The sequence below is a fragment of the Colossoma macropomum genome, unplaced genomic scaffold (genome assembly GCF_904425465.1).
Source record: "Colossoma macropomum unplaced genomic scaffold, Colossoma_macropomum, whole genome shotgun sequence".
Taxonomy (NCBI): domain Eukaryota; kingdom Metazoa; phylum Chordata; class Actinopteri; order Characiformes; family Serrasalmidae; genus Colossoma; species Colossoma macropomum.
Window position 1 is genome coordinate 3,000,915 of NW_023494787.1, and position 19,477 is coordinate 3,020,391.

The 19,477-nt window shown below is 39.1% G+C and overlaps 1 protein-coding gene across 1 annotated transcript in view; it reads right to left on the reverse strand.

Moving 5' to 3' along the window:
- LOC118805216 (suppressor of cytokine signaling 7-like) overlaps positions 1-19,477 on the reverse strand; it is a 38,925-nt gene that overhangs the window by 17,402 nt on the left and 2,046 nt on the right. The window contains exons 2-5 of the mRNA XM_036565865.1: positions 17,106-17,415; positions 14,006-14,058; positions 2,315-2,425; positions 1,241-1,386 (exon numbers count right to left, since the gene is read on the reverse strand). Coding sequence (XP_036421758.1) covers positions 1,241-1,386; positions 2,315-2,425; positions 14,006-14,058; positions 17,106-17,415 — 620 coding nt within the window. The remainder of the gene's footprint in view (positions 1-1,240; positions 1,387-2,314; positions 2,426-14,005; positions 14,059-17,105; positions 17,416-19,477) is intronic.

Genomic DNA, 19,477 nt, shown 5'->3' on the forward strand with positions numbered 1-19,477 from the left:
CAGATCCAAATATCAGTCTATTTTGGCACAAAACCTTCAGGCCTCTGCTAAAAAGCTGAAGATGAAGAGGAATTTCACCTTTCAGCACGACAATGACCCAAAGCATACTTTCAAATCAACAGAAGAATGGCTTCGCCAGAGGCAGATCATAGTTTTGGAAAGGCCCAGACAGAGCCCAGACCTGAATCCCACTGGAAGTCTGTGGGTAGACCTGAAGAGGGCTGTACACAGGAGACGCCCTCGCAATCTGACAGATCTGGAGCACTTTCGCAAGGCAGAGTGGGCAAAGATTGCCAAGTTAAGATGTGCCACACTGATAGACTCCTACCCAAAAAGACTGAATGCTGTCATAAAGTCAAAGGGTACTGCAACAAAGCATTAGTTTAAGGGTGTGCATATTTATGCAACCACATTATTTTAGTTTTGTTATTTTTATTTTCCCCCTCTAAATAATTTCAGTTTGCTTTTCAATGGAATTGTACAGATTATGGGTCACATTGAAGGTGGAAATAAATCCAAAATGGTCTGATTTTTTTACATGACAAAAACCTGGCATTTTAACAGGGGCGTGTAGACTTTTTACATCCACTGTATTTCTATATACTATATTTGTATAGATACTATAAACAATATCTAACTGATACATCAAACCACTGACACACATCACACTCTGCTCTCTCATTCTGGACAAATTTTATGCAAATGAGCTGAGTGGTGACCAATCAGATTGTGGATATGCGGTGCAATTATGTGGGAGATACAGGCCTAACAGTCGACATTATTATTGATATTATTACATTAGATTGTTCTTTTTTTGGTTTAAAAGACAACATAAGGCTTCTTTTGGTGAAATACAGCAGACATTTATTAGACTTTGACGAGGTATTTATAAAATAGTTCAAAGCTAAATCCTTTTTTGTAGTTTTTTATGTTTTTATGTTGTGGGCAAACATCTGCGTATCGAATTTAAGCCTAATATGTCAAACTTTAAACTATTTTCATTACTCCTGACGACAAGGCAACTCGGAGGTAGTCAATTTTGTCTCCGGTCAGCCGGACTGAAATCCGATATCCGATCACTGGCATTAAAACAGTATGAAAAGCCAGGGGTGCCTAAACTTTTGACAGGCAGTGTATATAAACTGAGAGACAGAGGGATGGACAGATAGACAGAGAGAGAGAGAGAGAGAGAGAGAGAGAGATACAGAGGGGAGAGCATTACTGCAGGAGAACATCTGACCTTCTCCAGTTCTCGGAGGCTGGTGGCGAAGCTGCTGGAGTCCGGCCGGCTCAGAGGGAACAGCAGGGGGCGCTGTTCAACCGCTGCAGCCGATTGGCTGTCGGGCTGAAGGGGGAGGGGCCTCGGCACATTGCGGAGAAACGTATCTGTAATGCGAGAGAGAGCAGAGCGAAAAAACAAACAGCACAAATAAACATCACCTCTGACTTTCAGTCCAGTCAGTAGTACTGAGGCCAATATCCTCACAGCAACACAGACACAGACAATCACACCAACAAATTAGATCTGAAAGAGTTTGTTATGTTATACTGTATAACCAGGGTTTCAGTAAAGTATTGTTTCTTTTTTTCTTATTTTGTTTTTATCTGTTTTAATATTGGCAAGCTATTATTTTACATCTTTTATTTCTATCTTTATTTCCATCCATCCTATTTTTTTAATCCTTATTTTATCTTATTTATTAAGTTATTATATTGTTGTATTTTAATGCTTTATTGATTTATTGTTTTAAATTTACTATTACGATTATTATTACTTCTTAGCATTTGTTGTGTTTTTACTATTTAACTTATTAATCCCTGATTTCTGTATTGGCTCAGCTACATTGTAAATGAGGGTCTCCCTGAATGTACTCCGAGTTTAAATAATGACGGATTGATTGACTGATTGATTGATTGATTGATTGAGTGATTGATTGATGGATGGATGTAGTAAATCTAGTAAAATTAGTGACATACTGTATGCAAATTTTTGAACGCCCCCAGTCTAATTAATAATGTTTCATGAAAACAAGAAACACATCCTCTACAGAGAACACACCTAAATATGATATTATTTCTGCTAGTTTATGTTTAACACATTGCGGTTCAAACACAAAGCATGTGCCATAACTTTTGCACAGGCCACATTTTACGTGTTTATTTCCTCCAAAGTGTGAAATTCAGTAAATAAACGACGACTGTATGTGCAGAAGTGTGTCTCAGTAGAGGATGTGTTCACTTATTCACACTCAGAACAACATCAAAAACAAACCTCACACACAACTGTGTATGTATTTATGTATGTATGTGTTACCGTTGAGGCTGAGGCTGTGCTGGATGGTGGGGTGGGCGTGCGTGAGCGTCTGCGTGGACGCTGCACCTCCGTTGGAGAGTGAACGTCCGGGCTGAGGGCCTCCGAAATCATCTGTGAACACACAGAGCACTCAGTCAGTTATTTACTGTCTATATTCTGTACAGTCTGTTTACATCAACACCGTTTTCACCAAGACAAGCTCCTCTCAGTCTAAAGCCTTCAGATCAGGGAGTCTGCGGGGCTACGCGCAGATCCACTGCTTCAGAGGAATCCTTCAGCGCTTTTCAACCTGCTGTCTGCAGTATGTGGTTAGTTACCACATAAACAGTCATTTCCCTGCTTGTAGATGAGAATACAAAACTCACTGACGTCGTATATCGTATAAGATTCTAATGGCCTGTCGCTCGGGAGAAGCGTCAAAATGTGTTATCGCGCAAAAGTGATGCAGCATCACCAGAAAAGCAGAACGTTTCTGCGACTGTGAGACACTTTTAATCACAGAGTCTACATTTTATTTTACACCCACTTTGTTCAAAGAGAAAAACAGGGGTGGCTTTACTGAGCAGCACAACCGTCTACACTACAAACCATGATATCACGGCAAGCCAAAGAATACGATTTCTAATTCTGACACAGCAGTGCTGCTGGAGTTTTTAAACACCTCAGTGTCACTGCTGGACTGAGAATAGTCCACCAACCAAAAACATCCAGCCAACAGCATCCTGTGACCACTGATGAAGGACTAGAGGATGACCAACACAAACTGTGCAGCAGCAGATGAGCTATCGTCTCTGACTTTACATCTACAAGGTGGACCGACAAGGTAGGAGTGTCTAATAGAGTGGACAGTGAGTGGACACAGTGTTTAAAAACTCCAGCAGCACTGCTGTGTCTGATCCACTCGTACCAGCGCAACACACACTAACACATTACCACCACATCAGTGTTACTGCAGTGCTGAGAATGATTCACCACCCAAATAGTACCTGCTCTGTGAGGGTCCATGGGGGTCCTGACCACTGAAGAACAGGGTAAAAGGGGGCTAATAAAGTATCAGAGAAACAGATGGACTACAGTCTGTAACTGTAGAACTACAGAGTGAAACTATGTGGTCAGTGGAGCTGATAAAATGGACACTGGGTGTAGAAACAAGGAGGTGGTTTTAATGTTATGGCTGATGGGTTCAGAACAGTCTCACAAAGCCTTGGAGTCAACTCCCGAATCCCAAACGTGTGGAACCAGAGATTCGACTCTTTTTGGGATCGACTTCCAGCCTTGTTGTTATCTGTTTTCCTGCTCGCACTATTAAAGGAGAATTCAACTGATCTTTCAAGATTTCAAAATAATTCAGTGTTTAAGATGTAAACAGAGAGATTCAGAGTGGTTTGGTGTGAAATGGTTCATATGTCTTTACAGTGGTGGTGATAGGAACCAGGGGTCACTGCATCTTTTCAAACTGCTGCTAACGCAACGACAAAGAACAGCTGAACGTGCTTAGAGGAGAACACTAACTGCCAGTTCCGTTAGCTGCCATCAGACTGAATGCGTATACATGCACTCAATAATCCGATCATAATCGGATTTCTGCAGTTATCCGATTATTCAAAAGGTCATGTAAACACCATACTCTGCTCTAGAAATCTGATTAAGAAATCTGATAAAGAGGCCGGATTTTAGCTCAGTAATCAGATTTCTCAGTGCATGTAAACTCTTACTCTGATTTCTTTCGGATTTCTCAGTCTGTGTATGCGCGAGATCAGATGGTGGATGTCGCGAGCTTCTAGGCAACAAACATATTTCTGCAAAATCTCATGACAAAAAAATTAAACTCAATGTTTAAAAAGAGGTTTAAAGAGACAGTATGACCAAGAACATGCTTTTTATTGACATACTGACAAACTCTTCCCTTCATTGTTAACCCTATCGTTGTCTTTAAATATGCATGATGTTATTGTATTGAGTTTGTTGCCCTGAGGCAACATCATGCAATAGAGGGTTAAGAGTGTACACACACTTAAGAGCAAGGTGAGAACAGTTCTGCGCTTTAAGAACACGCCATGAATCTGACGTAGACTTCTTAGGACCTTTCACAAGAACACACTTAAGAACAAACTTACAAAGGTATTAAAGGATGAGGCCCAATGTTCTCAGACATCAGGCAGTGAATTCATAACCATTTTATGTAGGAACTTTCTGTGAGGGAGCTTTTAGAGGTGGACGTCTGGTTCCTATCACCACCACTGTGAACAGTTCTGACTCTGTAAGTTTCTCTAGAACGGAGTGTTTCACACCAAACCACTCTGAATGGCTCTGTTTACATCTTAACTGTTTAATTATGCAGAAGTTTTGAAAAATTGTTCAAATGAAAGAGTTAGCAGCTAACTGGGTAACATCTGGGACGAGACGTGTTAGGCCACTTCACATTAGACTAGGTGAAACGCCTCTCTGTTGGGTAAAGAATGATCTTTGACTGTATTGGGTTCACTGTGTCTTAATCTTCATCGAAAAATAACATTAAATGGTAAGTAAATGTAAAAGTCTTTATTATAACAAATTATTTTTTTTACACATTGATTTTATTCGAATTTATGTGATGGTTTGTTTAAAGATTCAGTTTCTTCTGTAAGTAGTAGTTTATAGTTTTTCTTGTTTTCTTAACGTGTATTAGACCAGGCTGGGTGGGGGAAACGGCCCTGTAGGTAGTAGAGAAAGGTGTGTGTGAGTAACTTCCTGTGAATCCCACATGAATGTGACTCAATGCGAGCAGTGATGTATGTGTGACCTTGATACAGAACCCTTTAACCCCCCCGACCCACAGCGCTGCAAACACACAACTAGCTGTTTTTCTGAAATATACACTCTTAAAACAGACATCTTACTAACAACGCGCTAGTTTTAGCACCAGTATGTTATGTTCTTTAAAGGGGAACACCACCTATTTTTCAAAATTCCTACATAGTTAACTGATTAAGATGTAAACAGAGTGGTTCAGAGTCGTTTGGTGTGAAACGCTCTGTTCTAGAGAAACTTACCGAGTCAGAATTGTTCACAGTGGTGGTGATAGGAACCAGACGTCCACCTCTAAAAGCTCCCTCACAGAAAGTTACTACATGAAATGGTTATGAATTCACTGCCTGATGACTGAGACACACTTTTATGATAGTTTTGAGAAGATTCTGGCCTTAAAATCCAGCCATGGTGGTTATAATATGCAGGGTGTTGTGAGGCAAAATGCTTCCCAAAGGAAACTTATTATTTCAGATTTTCCACTATTTTACCATAAACAACATTCCATATAAACTCGTGTAGGTTCACTGGTGGTTCTGGATAGTAAATAAAATGTCTATATTTGTGTTGTAGTCATGGCGACCCCTGGTTCCTATCACCACCACTGTAAAGTTTCTCTAAAATGAATAGTCTCTAATGGGACGTGATACAGTGTCAATTTAAATGAGTCGACTTTACTTTTACAAACTTATTGCCTCAAAAAAATTAAGTTACATCACAAGTTGAAGCTTTAATAACTGAATATCTGAGTTACAGTTACTTCCTGATGTTCAGTGATCCACAAAGTTTAACTCAAGCAGTCCAGTCAGGGTAAACAGTGTCCACCGAGCTGCAGTCTCTACTTTTACACCCTCTGATTAATCAGTAATTAGTCAGATTAACTTGAAACACTCTTCGTGGTGTAATTTAATAGCATCAATTAAAACAACTCCATTACATTAAATGGACTGGTTTGTACAGCACTGAATAAACGGCTTAGATCAGACCAGAATCAGCCGTTTCTGACTCTAATATCTTTATGCATGTTTGCTGATCTGTTAGCGTTTACGGCTCCAGACTGAACTGATAAACCTGAACGCTAAACTCCATCAAACAAACATGTAAAATACATCCAAACTGCACATGAGAGTACACACTGACACTAAAATAGCATGTTATAAAGAGGACCGTATTCATAAATCAGAAAAAAGAAGGTTTTGGGCAAAACACTCTTTGCTAGATGCAAATAAGTAATTTCAACAAATTAGTAAACAAAAAAAATGAAGTTAGTGCAGTTACTATGTTATACAGGGTAGGCCACCATACAGCTTACAACTTGAAAGAGGCCCACAGAGAAACGAACAATAAGCCACAGCCAACCAAATAAACTTCCGACTACAAATGTGGTCTCAGAATAGGTTTATTACAACCACAGCTGCACCTAACGTAGACTACACTGAGCGCAGTTAAAGCTAGATGTTTTAGTTTTTTGTATTTTGTTTTAATGGTACACTGTTAAAAAGAACAGTTCAAACCACAACTTATAGTCATTAGCATGCAGACCCGAGTCAGAATCGTTCACAGTGGTGGTGATAGGAACTAGACGTCCACCTCTAAAAAGCTCCCTCTTAGAATGTTATGAATTCACTGCCTGATGTCTGAGACACTGTTTTACGATTGTTTTTTGACGACGTTTTTGGTCTAAAACATTTTAATCAGTTTATTCAATCCATTCATGGTGGAAGGATATAAGAAGGGTGTTCTCAGATAAAATAGTCCCCAAACTTATTTCATCATCATCGACATTCCATATAAACTCAGAAGACTCGTGTAGGTTCACTGGTGGTTCTGGATAGTAAATAAAATGTCTATATCTGTGTTGTAGTCATGGCGACCCCTGGTTCCTATCACCACCACTGTAAAGACATCTGAACCATTTCACACCAAACCACTCTGAATCGCTCTGATTACATCTCACACTGTGAATTATACAGAAATTTTGAAAAATCTGTGGAATTTCCCTTTGATCAAAGTTGTTAAGAGCACTAAATACCTGGTACAAGTGCGCTGCAGGCTGGTTCAGAGCAAAGCGTATTTTGAGGCAGCTGTTTTCCAACAACATGAGTCATTTTAATCAGGTATAAGAAATCTTGTTCAAAGGGAGAGTTAAATGTTGTTTAGTGTGATCGTGTTTATTTCTGATAAAGCACTGAAATTAATTTTTCAGTGCTTGTTTTTTAAAAAACATTGCAGCATGAAGTTCGAGTTTTACATTACGTTTACGTCATGTTTTTTTCTGTGAGTTTATTGGCTGGAGTAGAAATCTGATTACTGTCTGACTCATGTAGACCTGGAGTTTCCCCATTATCTGAATACTCAAGAGCATGTAAACGTGTTGATCAGATTACTGAAAAAAATCTGATTTTCTGCAGTTATCGGATTATTTAGTGCATGTAAACACACTCAATATCTTTCTTAAGATTGTCTCAGAGAAATAATGCAGATCTCAATACTGTATTAATGAAGGATCACTGATTTCTGAATTGTTTCTCCTAAACCCCCCTCAGGAGAAAAGAGATTTGCATCATGTCATCACGTCAGTGAGACGTTCTGGTGCTGAATGAGAAACGTTGTTCTCCACCACATGCGTCAGGCTCCAGTCCTTGCAGGCCAAAACTCTGCAGACTTCAGCTCAGCACACTGCCTCATTAAACACACCTGATTCAGCTCATCAGCCAATAAGGCCTTCATGAACTGAATTCGGAGAGTTAGATGAGGGTAAATGCTATTTTCTGCTGCACTTTGACCCAGAAAGTGCCCAGTTTTAAATGCCTGTTCTACGCTGACAGACTGCTGAGAGAGTTCTGTGATCTAGAACAGGACTGTATAAGAAAACAATGAGATCATACACGCTTCCTATGGAAATATTACTCAGCTCAGACGGGACTGAGATGAGTCAGACACTAAAGAGTAATTATTCCATATGTGTGACCGTATTTAGATCAAAGTGAGAAAATCTGAGTTTTATTTCTCAGGAACCGAATTTCAGAAACAGGAGAAAATGGCTGAAGTCTCGCTCTAGCGACTTAACCGGCTCTAGGAAAAGTACCTGAGATTAAGAGGAAATCTCAGTTAGAACGTTTCGTCTACTTTTGCGTGAGGCTAACTGGTGCCCTGCCAGATAAAAACAGCATAGACCAGCATGATGGTCACCAGCAAAACCAGCATATCGCTGCTGTCGGAAGAAAACCTTGTGTCTCCATTTTTGTTGTTTTTCAGTTTTTAACATAATTTGAAAATACCTGTTACTCTTTACATTGTGTGTTAATTTCATGAAGAATGGATTAAAAGAAACGACCCGGAAAACATTCTGGTTCCATTGACTTACATTAAAAGTAAAGTAGGTTTTTTCCATTTCCTGTAAAGTTACTATTTTGGAGATACAAGGTTTTCTTCCGACAACAGCGATATTTAGTGTTTTGGATGCTGGTATGCTGGTCAACCAGGAAGATCATACTGGGTGACAAGCTAAACCAGCACAAACCAGCTTAGGCCAGCTTAGACCAGTTTAGGCATTCATACTAGTCAGTGCTGTGTTTTTCAGATAGGGGTTAAAACTTCCATTGCTTGTTAGCTACTTTAGCTTCGTAGCTCCACTGCTAAAACAAAAGAAGCGATCTTCAGACACTAAACACGTCTTGTCTGATCAACTACATTTAGATAACCTGTATAAACTCATAAAACTGATTCTCTACTTTAAAACCAACCTGGAACCAAAGAGCAAAAACAAAATTCAGTGGTAAAAGTACAGATTTAGGGTTTGTAGCGCAGTTTGAGCTGCAACGGTACGAAACGCGCTGACTGTTCACGGCGCCTCGCTAACAGGGGAACAATAGCCGGAGATAAAGAGAAGTGTGAAACTAGCTGGTTTGGGTTTCCTCCCTCTGTTTCTCGGATCTGTGGGCTGTTATTGTTCCAGTGTAACACACGTCAGCCGAGCGGAGACGACCAGAGAGGTGACGAGCTAAGTTGTGGTTAGCATGTGGCAGTTGCTCTGCACTTCCTTTTTAGCTGCTAACAATAGCTGATGCTAGCGCTACAACAGAGAGATAACATTCACCAGAAGCCTCCGCACTCCACGCGTCTACATCAAACCAGTTTCAACACCCACAATCCAGCACAGATACATATTTGTCAAACCTACATACCCCTTTACACCCTGTTGTGCTGGTTTCAATCAAGTAGGAATAGGGATATGCTAGCAACTGGGCTCAAACATGCTGAGCGTGGAGGAAAAACATAGATGAAAACATGAAAAAATCATGAAGAAAAGAACGTGTGACACGCTCTGGTTTCATTTATCAAGCTAATATACATTTCTCAAGCTGAAATACTTCATTTTTGGCCTTTAATCTTTCTGTCATGCAGTTAAACACTAAATAAAAGGTGCTAGCATGCATCAAGACAAAAATATATATAAATAAAGCATAAAACAAAAGACAATCACAAAAAAAACTGTGTGTGACATATCTGGTTCTATTTATCATGGTTAAACACATTTATCTAGCCAAAATATTTCTTTTTCGCCTTTAGTCTTTCTGTCATGCAGGTAAACATGAAGGAAAAGGTGCTAGCAAAATGCTAAAAACGTGGTAAGCATGAAGAAAAGCTTTATTGTGTGTGAAAAATAAATAAATGAATAAATAAAGCATAGAAAAGAATGAAAAAAGTGTGACACGAGTGGTTTAATATATCAAGCTAAAATACTTCTTTCTGACCTTTAATCTTTGTGTTATAAAGGTATAAATGATGCTAGCAAAAATGCTGTAATAAAAGAACAAGAAAAAATAAAGCATGAAAATATTAGAAAATTATGTAAAAAGAATGTGTGACACATCTGGTTTAATTTATCAAGCTAAAATACTTCTTTTTGGCTTTTAATCTTTCTGTCATGCAGGTACACATGAAGTAAAAGTTGCTAGCAAAAAATCTAAGACATGGTGAGCATGAAGAAAAGCGTTTTCATGTGTGAAAAAAATAAGAAAAATATGAATGAAGTATGAAAACATGAAAAAAGGCATGAAAAATTAATGTGTGGTTAGATTTATCAAGCCTCTTTCGGTCCATGGCTGATGCTAACAAAAATGTTCTGATTAGGAAGAAAACAACAAGCGCGAGACGTGAAAAAGGAATAAGAAAAACATTTAATCTGAAAAAATAAATGAAACGTTTTGTTTTTTTTTTTTTAATTTCAAAAGACAAGTGTGACGCAGGTCCGGTTTAATTCTTACTAATTTAACTGGAAGTTCTCGGACTAGCCAGCAGCTGAAAGCCACAGAAAGGTCAGTACAGTAAGAAACAGCAGGTGGAAGAACAGATAAAAGGAACAGAAACCAGGACAGAGAGAAAGAGAGAGAAACAGGGGTATAGGGCATAAGAAAGGAGAGAAAGAAGGGGAGGAATAGAGGAATAGGAAGCGAGGGAAAAGTACCCAGCAGGCTGAGGCTTCTCCTGGGAGGAGGAGGAGGAGTAGGAGGATGAAGAGAGTTCACCCTGCGAGAAATATCCACATCAACCAGCGACACTGTCTCACCTACAGCCCAGAGACACATACAGGGAGAGAGACAGACAGATAAACGAGTGACCTCTGGCCCTGCAAAGCTCTCCGTCTGCTCTGAAGAGTGTAGAGGTTATAAGATTTGGAAGAAAACTTAATTATAATCGATTCTAACGTTGCAAAATCGTGGCAGTCAAATCCTGGCTAGAATTGTTTGGTTCTAAAAACGTTCTGAGAATATTATGCATGTTTTATTAAAGTTTTCAGCAGGAAGGTTTTTGTTCCCAGGATAATGTTCTCTAAAAACAACAACGTCCTCAGAACATCCTCAGAATGTCCTCTGAATGTCTCAATTTAAACTTTATGTCTGAATTAACGTGAAACCATATAGGAACATTATTTGAAATGATAAACATCCTTAAAATGTTCTTTAAACATTAGATTAAATGTAACATTTGCTGCTAGCTCAGATTGGTGCAGTATAGACAGTAAAATCTATATATCTAACATTTTTATTGCCTGAGAATTTTATTTAGGCAACAAAAAAAATTCTAAAAATTGGCCTTTATTAATATTTTCGCCGTTCCCAAACATATATCTCTGCACTGAACATATTGTAAAGTCAGTTTATCTTTGAATATTATTTTTTCTGCTGCTAAACGTTCCTGCGCTACTACAGCTCTAGTCTGTTAGTACAAGTGTTAAGTACAAACCCAGCTCGGAAAAGCTGGGACAGTGTGTGAAACACTAATAAAAACAGAAAGCAGTGATGAGGCAATCCTGTTTGACCTGTGTTAAACTGAAAACAGTATAAAAACATAATATTTGTTCTTTGTTTTGTAAATATACACTCACTCCAAATTTGATGGTGCAACACGTTCCAGATAAAGTTCAGCGCTGTGTTACATCAACCTTTATTTATAGAGCACTTAATAATCATCTGGGGACTGAAGACACAAACTGATCCAGTTTTAAAAGTGAAATAATTTTACCCTGATTTTAGCCCTGATTCTCAGTCTGGCTGAGTCTGAGCTGGTCAGCTCTAGTCTGCAGATGTTTGGGTCAGTCTGAGTCGACAGTTGGAGAGAGTTGAGTCGTAGTCTCAGATTTGCAGTCTCCTGAACGCATTTCAGACCAGTCAGAGTTTATCAAACGTTTCATTTTTTAACCCGACTCTGAGTGTAATCTAATGTAAACTGGTTAACAACTCAATCTGAACGGATTCCTGCAACAGCCAATGAAAACTGAGAGCACAATAGAAGAAAATACAGCAAGTAAACAAAGAAAAATGGCGAAAAGTCATGTGTGGAGCGAAGCTTTTAATGAGCTGAGTTTAAAGCACAATCAAGGTTATGTGCATTTAAAACTCTAAACAATACCAAACTGATCACTTTTTAAATCCATGATTCTCACTTAAACATGTTTACCTGCTGCTTCTGTACTGTTTCAGTGCAAACGGCAGAGAAAACAGCAGCAGCAGTTGTTTGTTTATTTGCGTCTCCTAGTAATGGGAGAACGCGAGAGTTTGTGAGTTCACTAGGTTCAGTGAGTCCATTCGGTTCAGCAGCAGCTTAAAAGTTGAGTAGTGTGTGATCCCTAATCGTTATATTTCAGCCGCCCTCAAAAATCTGATAGTGTGAGACGCCCAGTCTTTTTATAATCTGTTCAGACTTTAAAAGGCGTGTAGTGAACCCAAGGCTTTACACAGGTCCTCAGCTGTGCAACTTCACTTGACTGGCATTTGTGGATGCAGTGTATGGAGGTAATTATGTTGCAAAACTTGACAACTTGTAGGACCTGAATCTGAGAACTTGTAGAATAAAATCTGTACTTGCATTTTTGATTTGAGAACTTGTGAAATAAAAAATCTGAACTTGCATTTTAAAATGTTCACAGGCAGAAAATATAGTAAGAGAAATACAAATATATTTATTTGTACACAAATTAATTCTTAAATGTGACAGCACAACTTCAGATCTGCCCGCCTCAACTTTTGCAACACTTCTCTCAGTAGACTTGTTGCAAAACTGCTTTACTGAGGGATTAGAACTGGGGTGGGGATGGGGGCCAGTGTGAGACGCATTTCGTGACCAAAGGAGCTTATTTCAGCATGAAATAAAAAAAAAACCTGGACACCGAGGTGCAGGAAAATAAGCTCTGATCTGCCTCTGTCAATGATGGCACACCAAACCTGAGTCCCCATGAGCAGAGATAGCTCTCTGTGTTACCAGCCGAGTGTGGGCTGCCATGCCTTGTAATACAGCTAAGAAGATTTCTCACTGCATTTTCAATATGTGTAAATGTGTTTAGCTAGCTTTCTACTACAGCTGTTGAGCTACAGCAGTGCTCACCAACCCTTTTCCTGGAGATCCAACTTCCTGCAGAGTTGCTTAACACCACTTGGTACATTTGCACATCAGTACATCAGCGAAACAGTATGGCTAAAAGAAACGAACGGTCGTTTTCCTGCTATTCGACGTCCAGGTTTTTTTCTCCATCCTTAAATAAGCTCCTTTGATTGGTCACGAATTACTCACACTGGCCCCTGCCCCCACCCCAGTTCTAATCCCTCAGTAAAGCAGTTACACAAATGCACAAATCAGTTTTGCAACAAGTCCACTGAGAGAAGTGTTGCAAAAGTCGAGGTGGGCAGATCTGAAGTTGTGCTGTCACATTTAAGAGGTTGAAAGCACCCATAAAGGACTCAAACTTAAAAAATGAATCTAAAAATTGGCCTATACTCATATTTTGTCCTTTCTTACAGATATATGTCTGAACTGGATGCTCATTTTATACTCAAGCATGATCGCGTCAGCTCATTTAAAGTATTTTTATATTTCACAAGTCTTAAACTGCTCCTGTCCCACATTTTTTGGAACATGTTGCAGGCATCAATTTCAGAATGAGCGTATATTTACAAAAAACAATGAAGCTGATAAGATAAGGCATTAAACCTCTTGTCTTCGTACTGTTGTTGTTCAAATACAGGTCGAAGTGGATTCATTGCTTTCTGTTTTTATTCGCATTTTACCTACTGATCCAACTGGATCCAACCAGGTAGCCTGAACTGAAAAGCTGAGGAATGTAACACCAAACTAAACTAAACTAACTAAAGGAGGCAAACAGTCAATTCTGTTTAGATTCAATAAAAAACTGAAGACTTCAATCTGATAAAATAATAAAGTCATATTGCAACACTTAGAACATCGCACGTCTTTAAGTATCACAGTACAATCATATCATGGCTCAAGTATCCTAATAACATTCTGCATCGATTCCCACCCCCTACAGCAGGCTTCAAAACACACTGCAAAAAGACACACATAAAGAATACATGCACAAAAAAAGAAAACAGCCGCTTCTCTTACCAGTGAAGGGAACAGGAGAGTAGGCACTTCGAGGCCTGGCCAGTTGAGGCCTGCTGCAACAGGAAATTACAAAAAAGATGAATGATTGAGAAGAACAAGATAACAGCAATTAGTTTGTTTAAAAAAATCTAATTTGCACCATTTTCCCCTTTAACCCAAATGCTTATGTGGTTTCTGAAACTGTATGAAACACTGTTATCTATAAACATGGAGTAACACGATGACTGCTACTGTTTTCAGCCATGATAACATACTTTAGTCCATGTTTATAGATAACAGTGAGTTATGCAGTGTCAGAATCAGAGATACTGAACACATCCACACAGATTGTGATGATTTAGGCATGCACTTATAACCATGCTAACTGTTGGGTTATAAGCTTTCATCATTTTTTAGCTACAGCAGAAAGCAAACGTTTGTTCACCGCTGGCAAAATTATATGTTTTGTTCATTTTTGAAGTGAAAAGTTTGCAGCAAACTATTTTTTGCAAATGTTAATGCACAGTTACTTTTTATTTTATGAACTTAATGAAGAAAATAATCAAATAGTAATTGTGGCATGTCCTAAAGCAATTACACTCTTCCCAGTTGTAAATTCTCAGAAATTAATTAACTCGTTAGGCCTTAACTGACTCATTAGGACTGATTAGGCAACTCAGTCATTGTCATTATTGTTAGCTGATGACCAGAGTGCAATAAATTTCTCTGACTCTTCAAACCTTGTGCTAACACTCAACCACATGCTCCTCCAATCAGCTGGCTGAAAACGAAGCTAACTGATCTGTATGGTCTGCATTGAAGAGTCATTGGATAGAAACCTTACCCATGACCTCATTGCAAAGGTAAAAAAAAAAGTGTATGAAGAGTGCAAAACAACATCTAGACAATTCAGAAGCATTTTGGAAACAAGTGATCAACCAAAAGTGAAACTCTGTCCACAATCACCAAAAGGGCGTTTGGAGACGGAGCAGCATTTGATGAAAAGAACACCGTGTTAACTGTTAAGTCAGTCAAGAAACTGAAGCTGAAAAAAGGCTGGCTTCAATAACAGGACAATGATCCCAAACATACCTCAAAACGCACGATGAACTACTTCAAGAAATGCGAGCTAAAGCTTTTCGAATAAGCCTCACAGTTCCCTGACTTGAACATCATTGAAAATCTGTGAGCAAGGTGCGAAATACAGATACGGACCCCCCAGGACCCCCTAATTATCCTCTTGGACCCCCTGAATGTCTCAAAATTTAAATTCCAGAGGACCCCTGAAAATAAACTTATTATGATGTTATGTTGTCATCATTTATCTGCTTCCCCCACAATCAGCTTCTGTCTTTGGTGTTCTTAACTAACTAGAGCTGCAGCAGATCTGTAAATCTGAAAACTCGCCCAGTTTCCCTAAAGGTTTGGAGTGAAGAGTGACTGTTCCTCATTTCTCACACTGAAGACAGAAGAGGAGACGAGGAAGATCTGAGTTAATGTGAGGAAGAGCGCAGAACCGCACTAGAACAGAGACTCTACAGAAGAACTGATAAAACAGACATTTACCGACAGTGAAGCATCAGCGCCGCTATGGAGAGAGAGTTAGCAGCCACACAACAGCAACAGCACAAGAATACCGCAGAACTGGAAGTGTTCTGAAAGTAAGAGTGGGTGAAATTTCCTAAAACAAGAACAGAAACAGTCTAGCTGTCTACAGAAACCGTCTGCGAGCTGTGATAATCTGCCAAAATGAGGCGGTACTAAGTACTGACTCAGTAGGGTGTCCAAACTTTTCACTACATATCACAACTACTGTTTTGTTTTTTCCCTTTTTTAAAATCTCCCTTAAATTTCCCTTAAAATCTCAGGCGTATTACATTCTAAGGCTTATTATTCAGTAACTATAGGGGCTTCAATGCAAACTGGCTGAGCCATAAGTTATAGAAGTGTGTAGTAAGACTTTGGGCCTGCTGGTGGGCCCTGGACATTTAATGGGTTAATCAAATTGAAAGTAAAGAAAAGTGTACATTTTTTATTACTTTGCTGTACAGATTTACTTCTTTTCACTTCAGAAATAAATAAAATATGTAATTTGGCTAGCTGGGGCCAAAATCTTGCATACAACTGTATGTTATTCTCGTAGCTCCAGTGCTAAAGCTAAAGGAGCAATGTTCAGACACCAACTAGTTACATTTACTCAAGTACATGTACTTCAGTAAAACACTGATGGATCTGTACTATTTGTACTGTATTTTCAAGTGATAGCACTTTTACTTTTACTCAAGTATCTTGGTGAGTAAAGGAATCTACTCTTTACTCAGAGACGCTCATGTTCAGTTACTAATCTCTTTTTTTGTGTTTATTTTGTTCTGTTTTGTTGATGACAACATCGTCACATTTTGGAGCTTTAGCATTTTATGGATTTAAGCTAGAGCCACACCTCTGAATCTTAGAGCGGAAGTGAGGTTGCATCCATGTCCCTCATGGTGAGCGGTTAGATCCCATTATTTTGAAATAAATGTGTCCCAAAGTCTGAAAATCAGTGTGGAGCATTCAGAATCGTCATATTTTCTGCAGTTCAGTCCTTTTTAGTGTTTAATGAAAAATACTCCGATTTTCTGAGTGAACAGCCGTTCAAAGCTGTGTTTGCTGGTCATGTACCAGATAGAACCTTTGAGTTCTGCTCAAAATGAGCTAAAATTGTCAGCACTGAAACATTTAGTAAACTTTCGGTAGCGTTATGATTGTTTTGTTAATGGCAAAATGGAATGTTTGAATCTTTGTTTTAATAAAATAATCATAATTAAGGTTTAGAGTCACTTAAACAAAAGGATTTTAGTCTAAAGTCCAAGATCAGTTAAAAGTCCCAAATATGTTTTCAACTTGGAACCAGTTCAGTGGAACGATGCACACAATACACAATAATAAATCACTTAATGATGGTGACAAATGAAATCAGGCTATGCTAGGCTTGTCCTGCATTACTGGCTTGGTTTTAAAGTGACAGTTTGGCAAAAATAGCTTAAATATAGTAGTAAGTCCAAATACTCTAACTGTGTATTTATACTGATATTTAACTGAGCATTTGGAGTTAGTTTAATGAAATCAGAGATGCTCTGACCTGCCCGTGTCGGGGTCAGTGCTGCTGGAGCCCCACACGTCCACCAGGCTGCCCCCGGATGAGGTGGAGGAGGCCAGCGAGGGCCGTTTGTCGGCGGCGTGGCCCACGCTGGAGCTGCTGCCCGCACTGCCGCTGCTTTTAGTGCGGAACAGTTTACTCAGGCACACTTTCAGAGAACCCTTCCTCGACTTCCGCTGGCCTGCCCTGTCCCGCTCCCTGCTGCAGGCCGCAAAGGTCAAAGGTGAACCCACGTGTTTGGGTGTAGGGGGTCGACTCAGGGGGGCTTGCACGGTGGTTGCAGCTTCCTGGACTGGAAACAATGAAAAATTCAACATCAGACTACTTGACATTTTTACAGTATCCTAAATGATTTTTCTGAGGTTGGTGAAGAAGCTGGACCAGCTAAACTGCAGCGAGACAAAAAAGCTGAAAACTATGAAAGCAATGATTTTTCTTAGAATAATATTCAGATACTAATATATAAAGATGCAATGTAACAATATAATTTGTATATTTATATAGTATAATAATATATATAACAATAATATACATGGTTAATATTTAAAAAATATGAAAATGGGGAATTCCACTGTTTTTCCACAATTTCTGCATAATTAGTTTGGTGTAAACTGGTTGATTATAGAGACTCAGATGTCTTTACAGTGGTGGTGATAGGAACCAGGGGTCGCCATGACTACAACACAGATATAGACATTTTATTTACTATCCAGAACCACCAGTGAACCTACACGAGTCTTCTGAGTTTATATGGAATGTTGATGATGGAAAATAGTGGAAAATCTGAAATAATTAGTTTTCTTTGGGGACTATTTTGCCTCACAACACCCTGGATATGATGTATCCCTCCACCATGAATGGAGTTTAAGGCCGAAATCTTCTCAAAACTTTCATAAAAGAGACAGTGTCTCAGTCATCAGGCAGTGTACCATAATCATTTCCTGTAGTAACTTTCTGTGAGGGAGCTTTTAGAGGTGGACGTCTGGTTCCTATCACCACCACTGTGAACAGTTCTGACTCGGTAAGTTTCTCTAGAACAGAGCGTTTCACACCAAACCACTCTGAACGAGTGAATGTTTACATCTTAACTATTTAATTATGGAGAAATTCTGAAAAACTGGTGGAATTCCCTTTGAACAAGAAACAGGAAGAACAACAATTTGTAAAAGACAAATAAATAAACAAATGAAATAATAACAAATAACAATGAGCCTCTATCCAATCGGCTACTTTGCTTTTAAAAACAAAGGTGCCAGAAGCGGTTCTCTGTGAGATGCCACAGAAGAACCACTTCTTGGTTCTCTAGAGCAGTGGTTCTACTCAGACAGTCCACGTTTTTGCTACCAACCAACTTGCAACACACACTGCCAAAATGTGGACCACCCGTAGAGAACATTTGAGAACCACAGCCCATGGATGGTTCTTTAGAGAACGACTCATGCAAAACAGTTGATTGAGAGTTAAGAACCTTTATAAAGAACCCTCCTAAAGAACCTGCACATAATGTTAACAGAAGAAGAAACAGGAAGAACCCTTAAACTGATATAGAACATTTACGTTATGTGAAGGTTCCTCCAGCCTTTAAAAGGTTCTTCCTGCTCATTAGTCCCTTTTTCCTCTACAGCGTCACTTTCTGGCACATTGAGTTTTAAAGAGTGTTGTTATTATGTTTATTCAGTTACTGTACGCTGGTCATCGTGGCTGTTGTTTACAGTCTCTCTACACTGTTAGAAATAAAGGTTCTCCGCAGGTACATTTCTCGTTCATCAAGGTACAAACAGTGTAAATGTTCCCTCAAAGCTCCAACAGTGGTTTTAAGGTCTGATTGTGAACCTTAAATAAGTTTTTCCAGGTGAAAAGTTCGTATTTGTACCTTTTCATAACCAAATGTTTTAAAACAGAACAGTAAAATAAAAGCCTGGAGACGAGACGGGGTGTGTGGAGTCAGTACAGCTTAGAACATATCATTTCAGTGGATTATGGTTCAGTTATGTTCCCTGACTAAAGGTACTGAGATGGACCCTTGAGGGTTCCACCCCAGTGACAGGAGGGGAACTGACCCAGTGACAGTTTAGTACCTTTATTTCTGAGAGTGTATAGTTGGTCTAAATGAGGTGAATTCGGACCCGTTTTGATGTTTAAGGATGTAAAGGAGTTCATAAACAGATTTCCGGTTTACTGCAGTGAAGGAGAAACAATAAAAGGAACTTTTGCTGATATCACAATATAAAAAAATCACTTTCCAGCTGCCAATCAGCAGTGCGCACATCTGAGTCTGACTAAATTAACCTCAAATATTAAACTGAATTTTTGTGATGTGACTTCTCACATTTTCTTCTTGTCTTCCTGCTTTG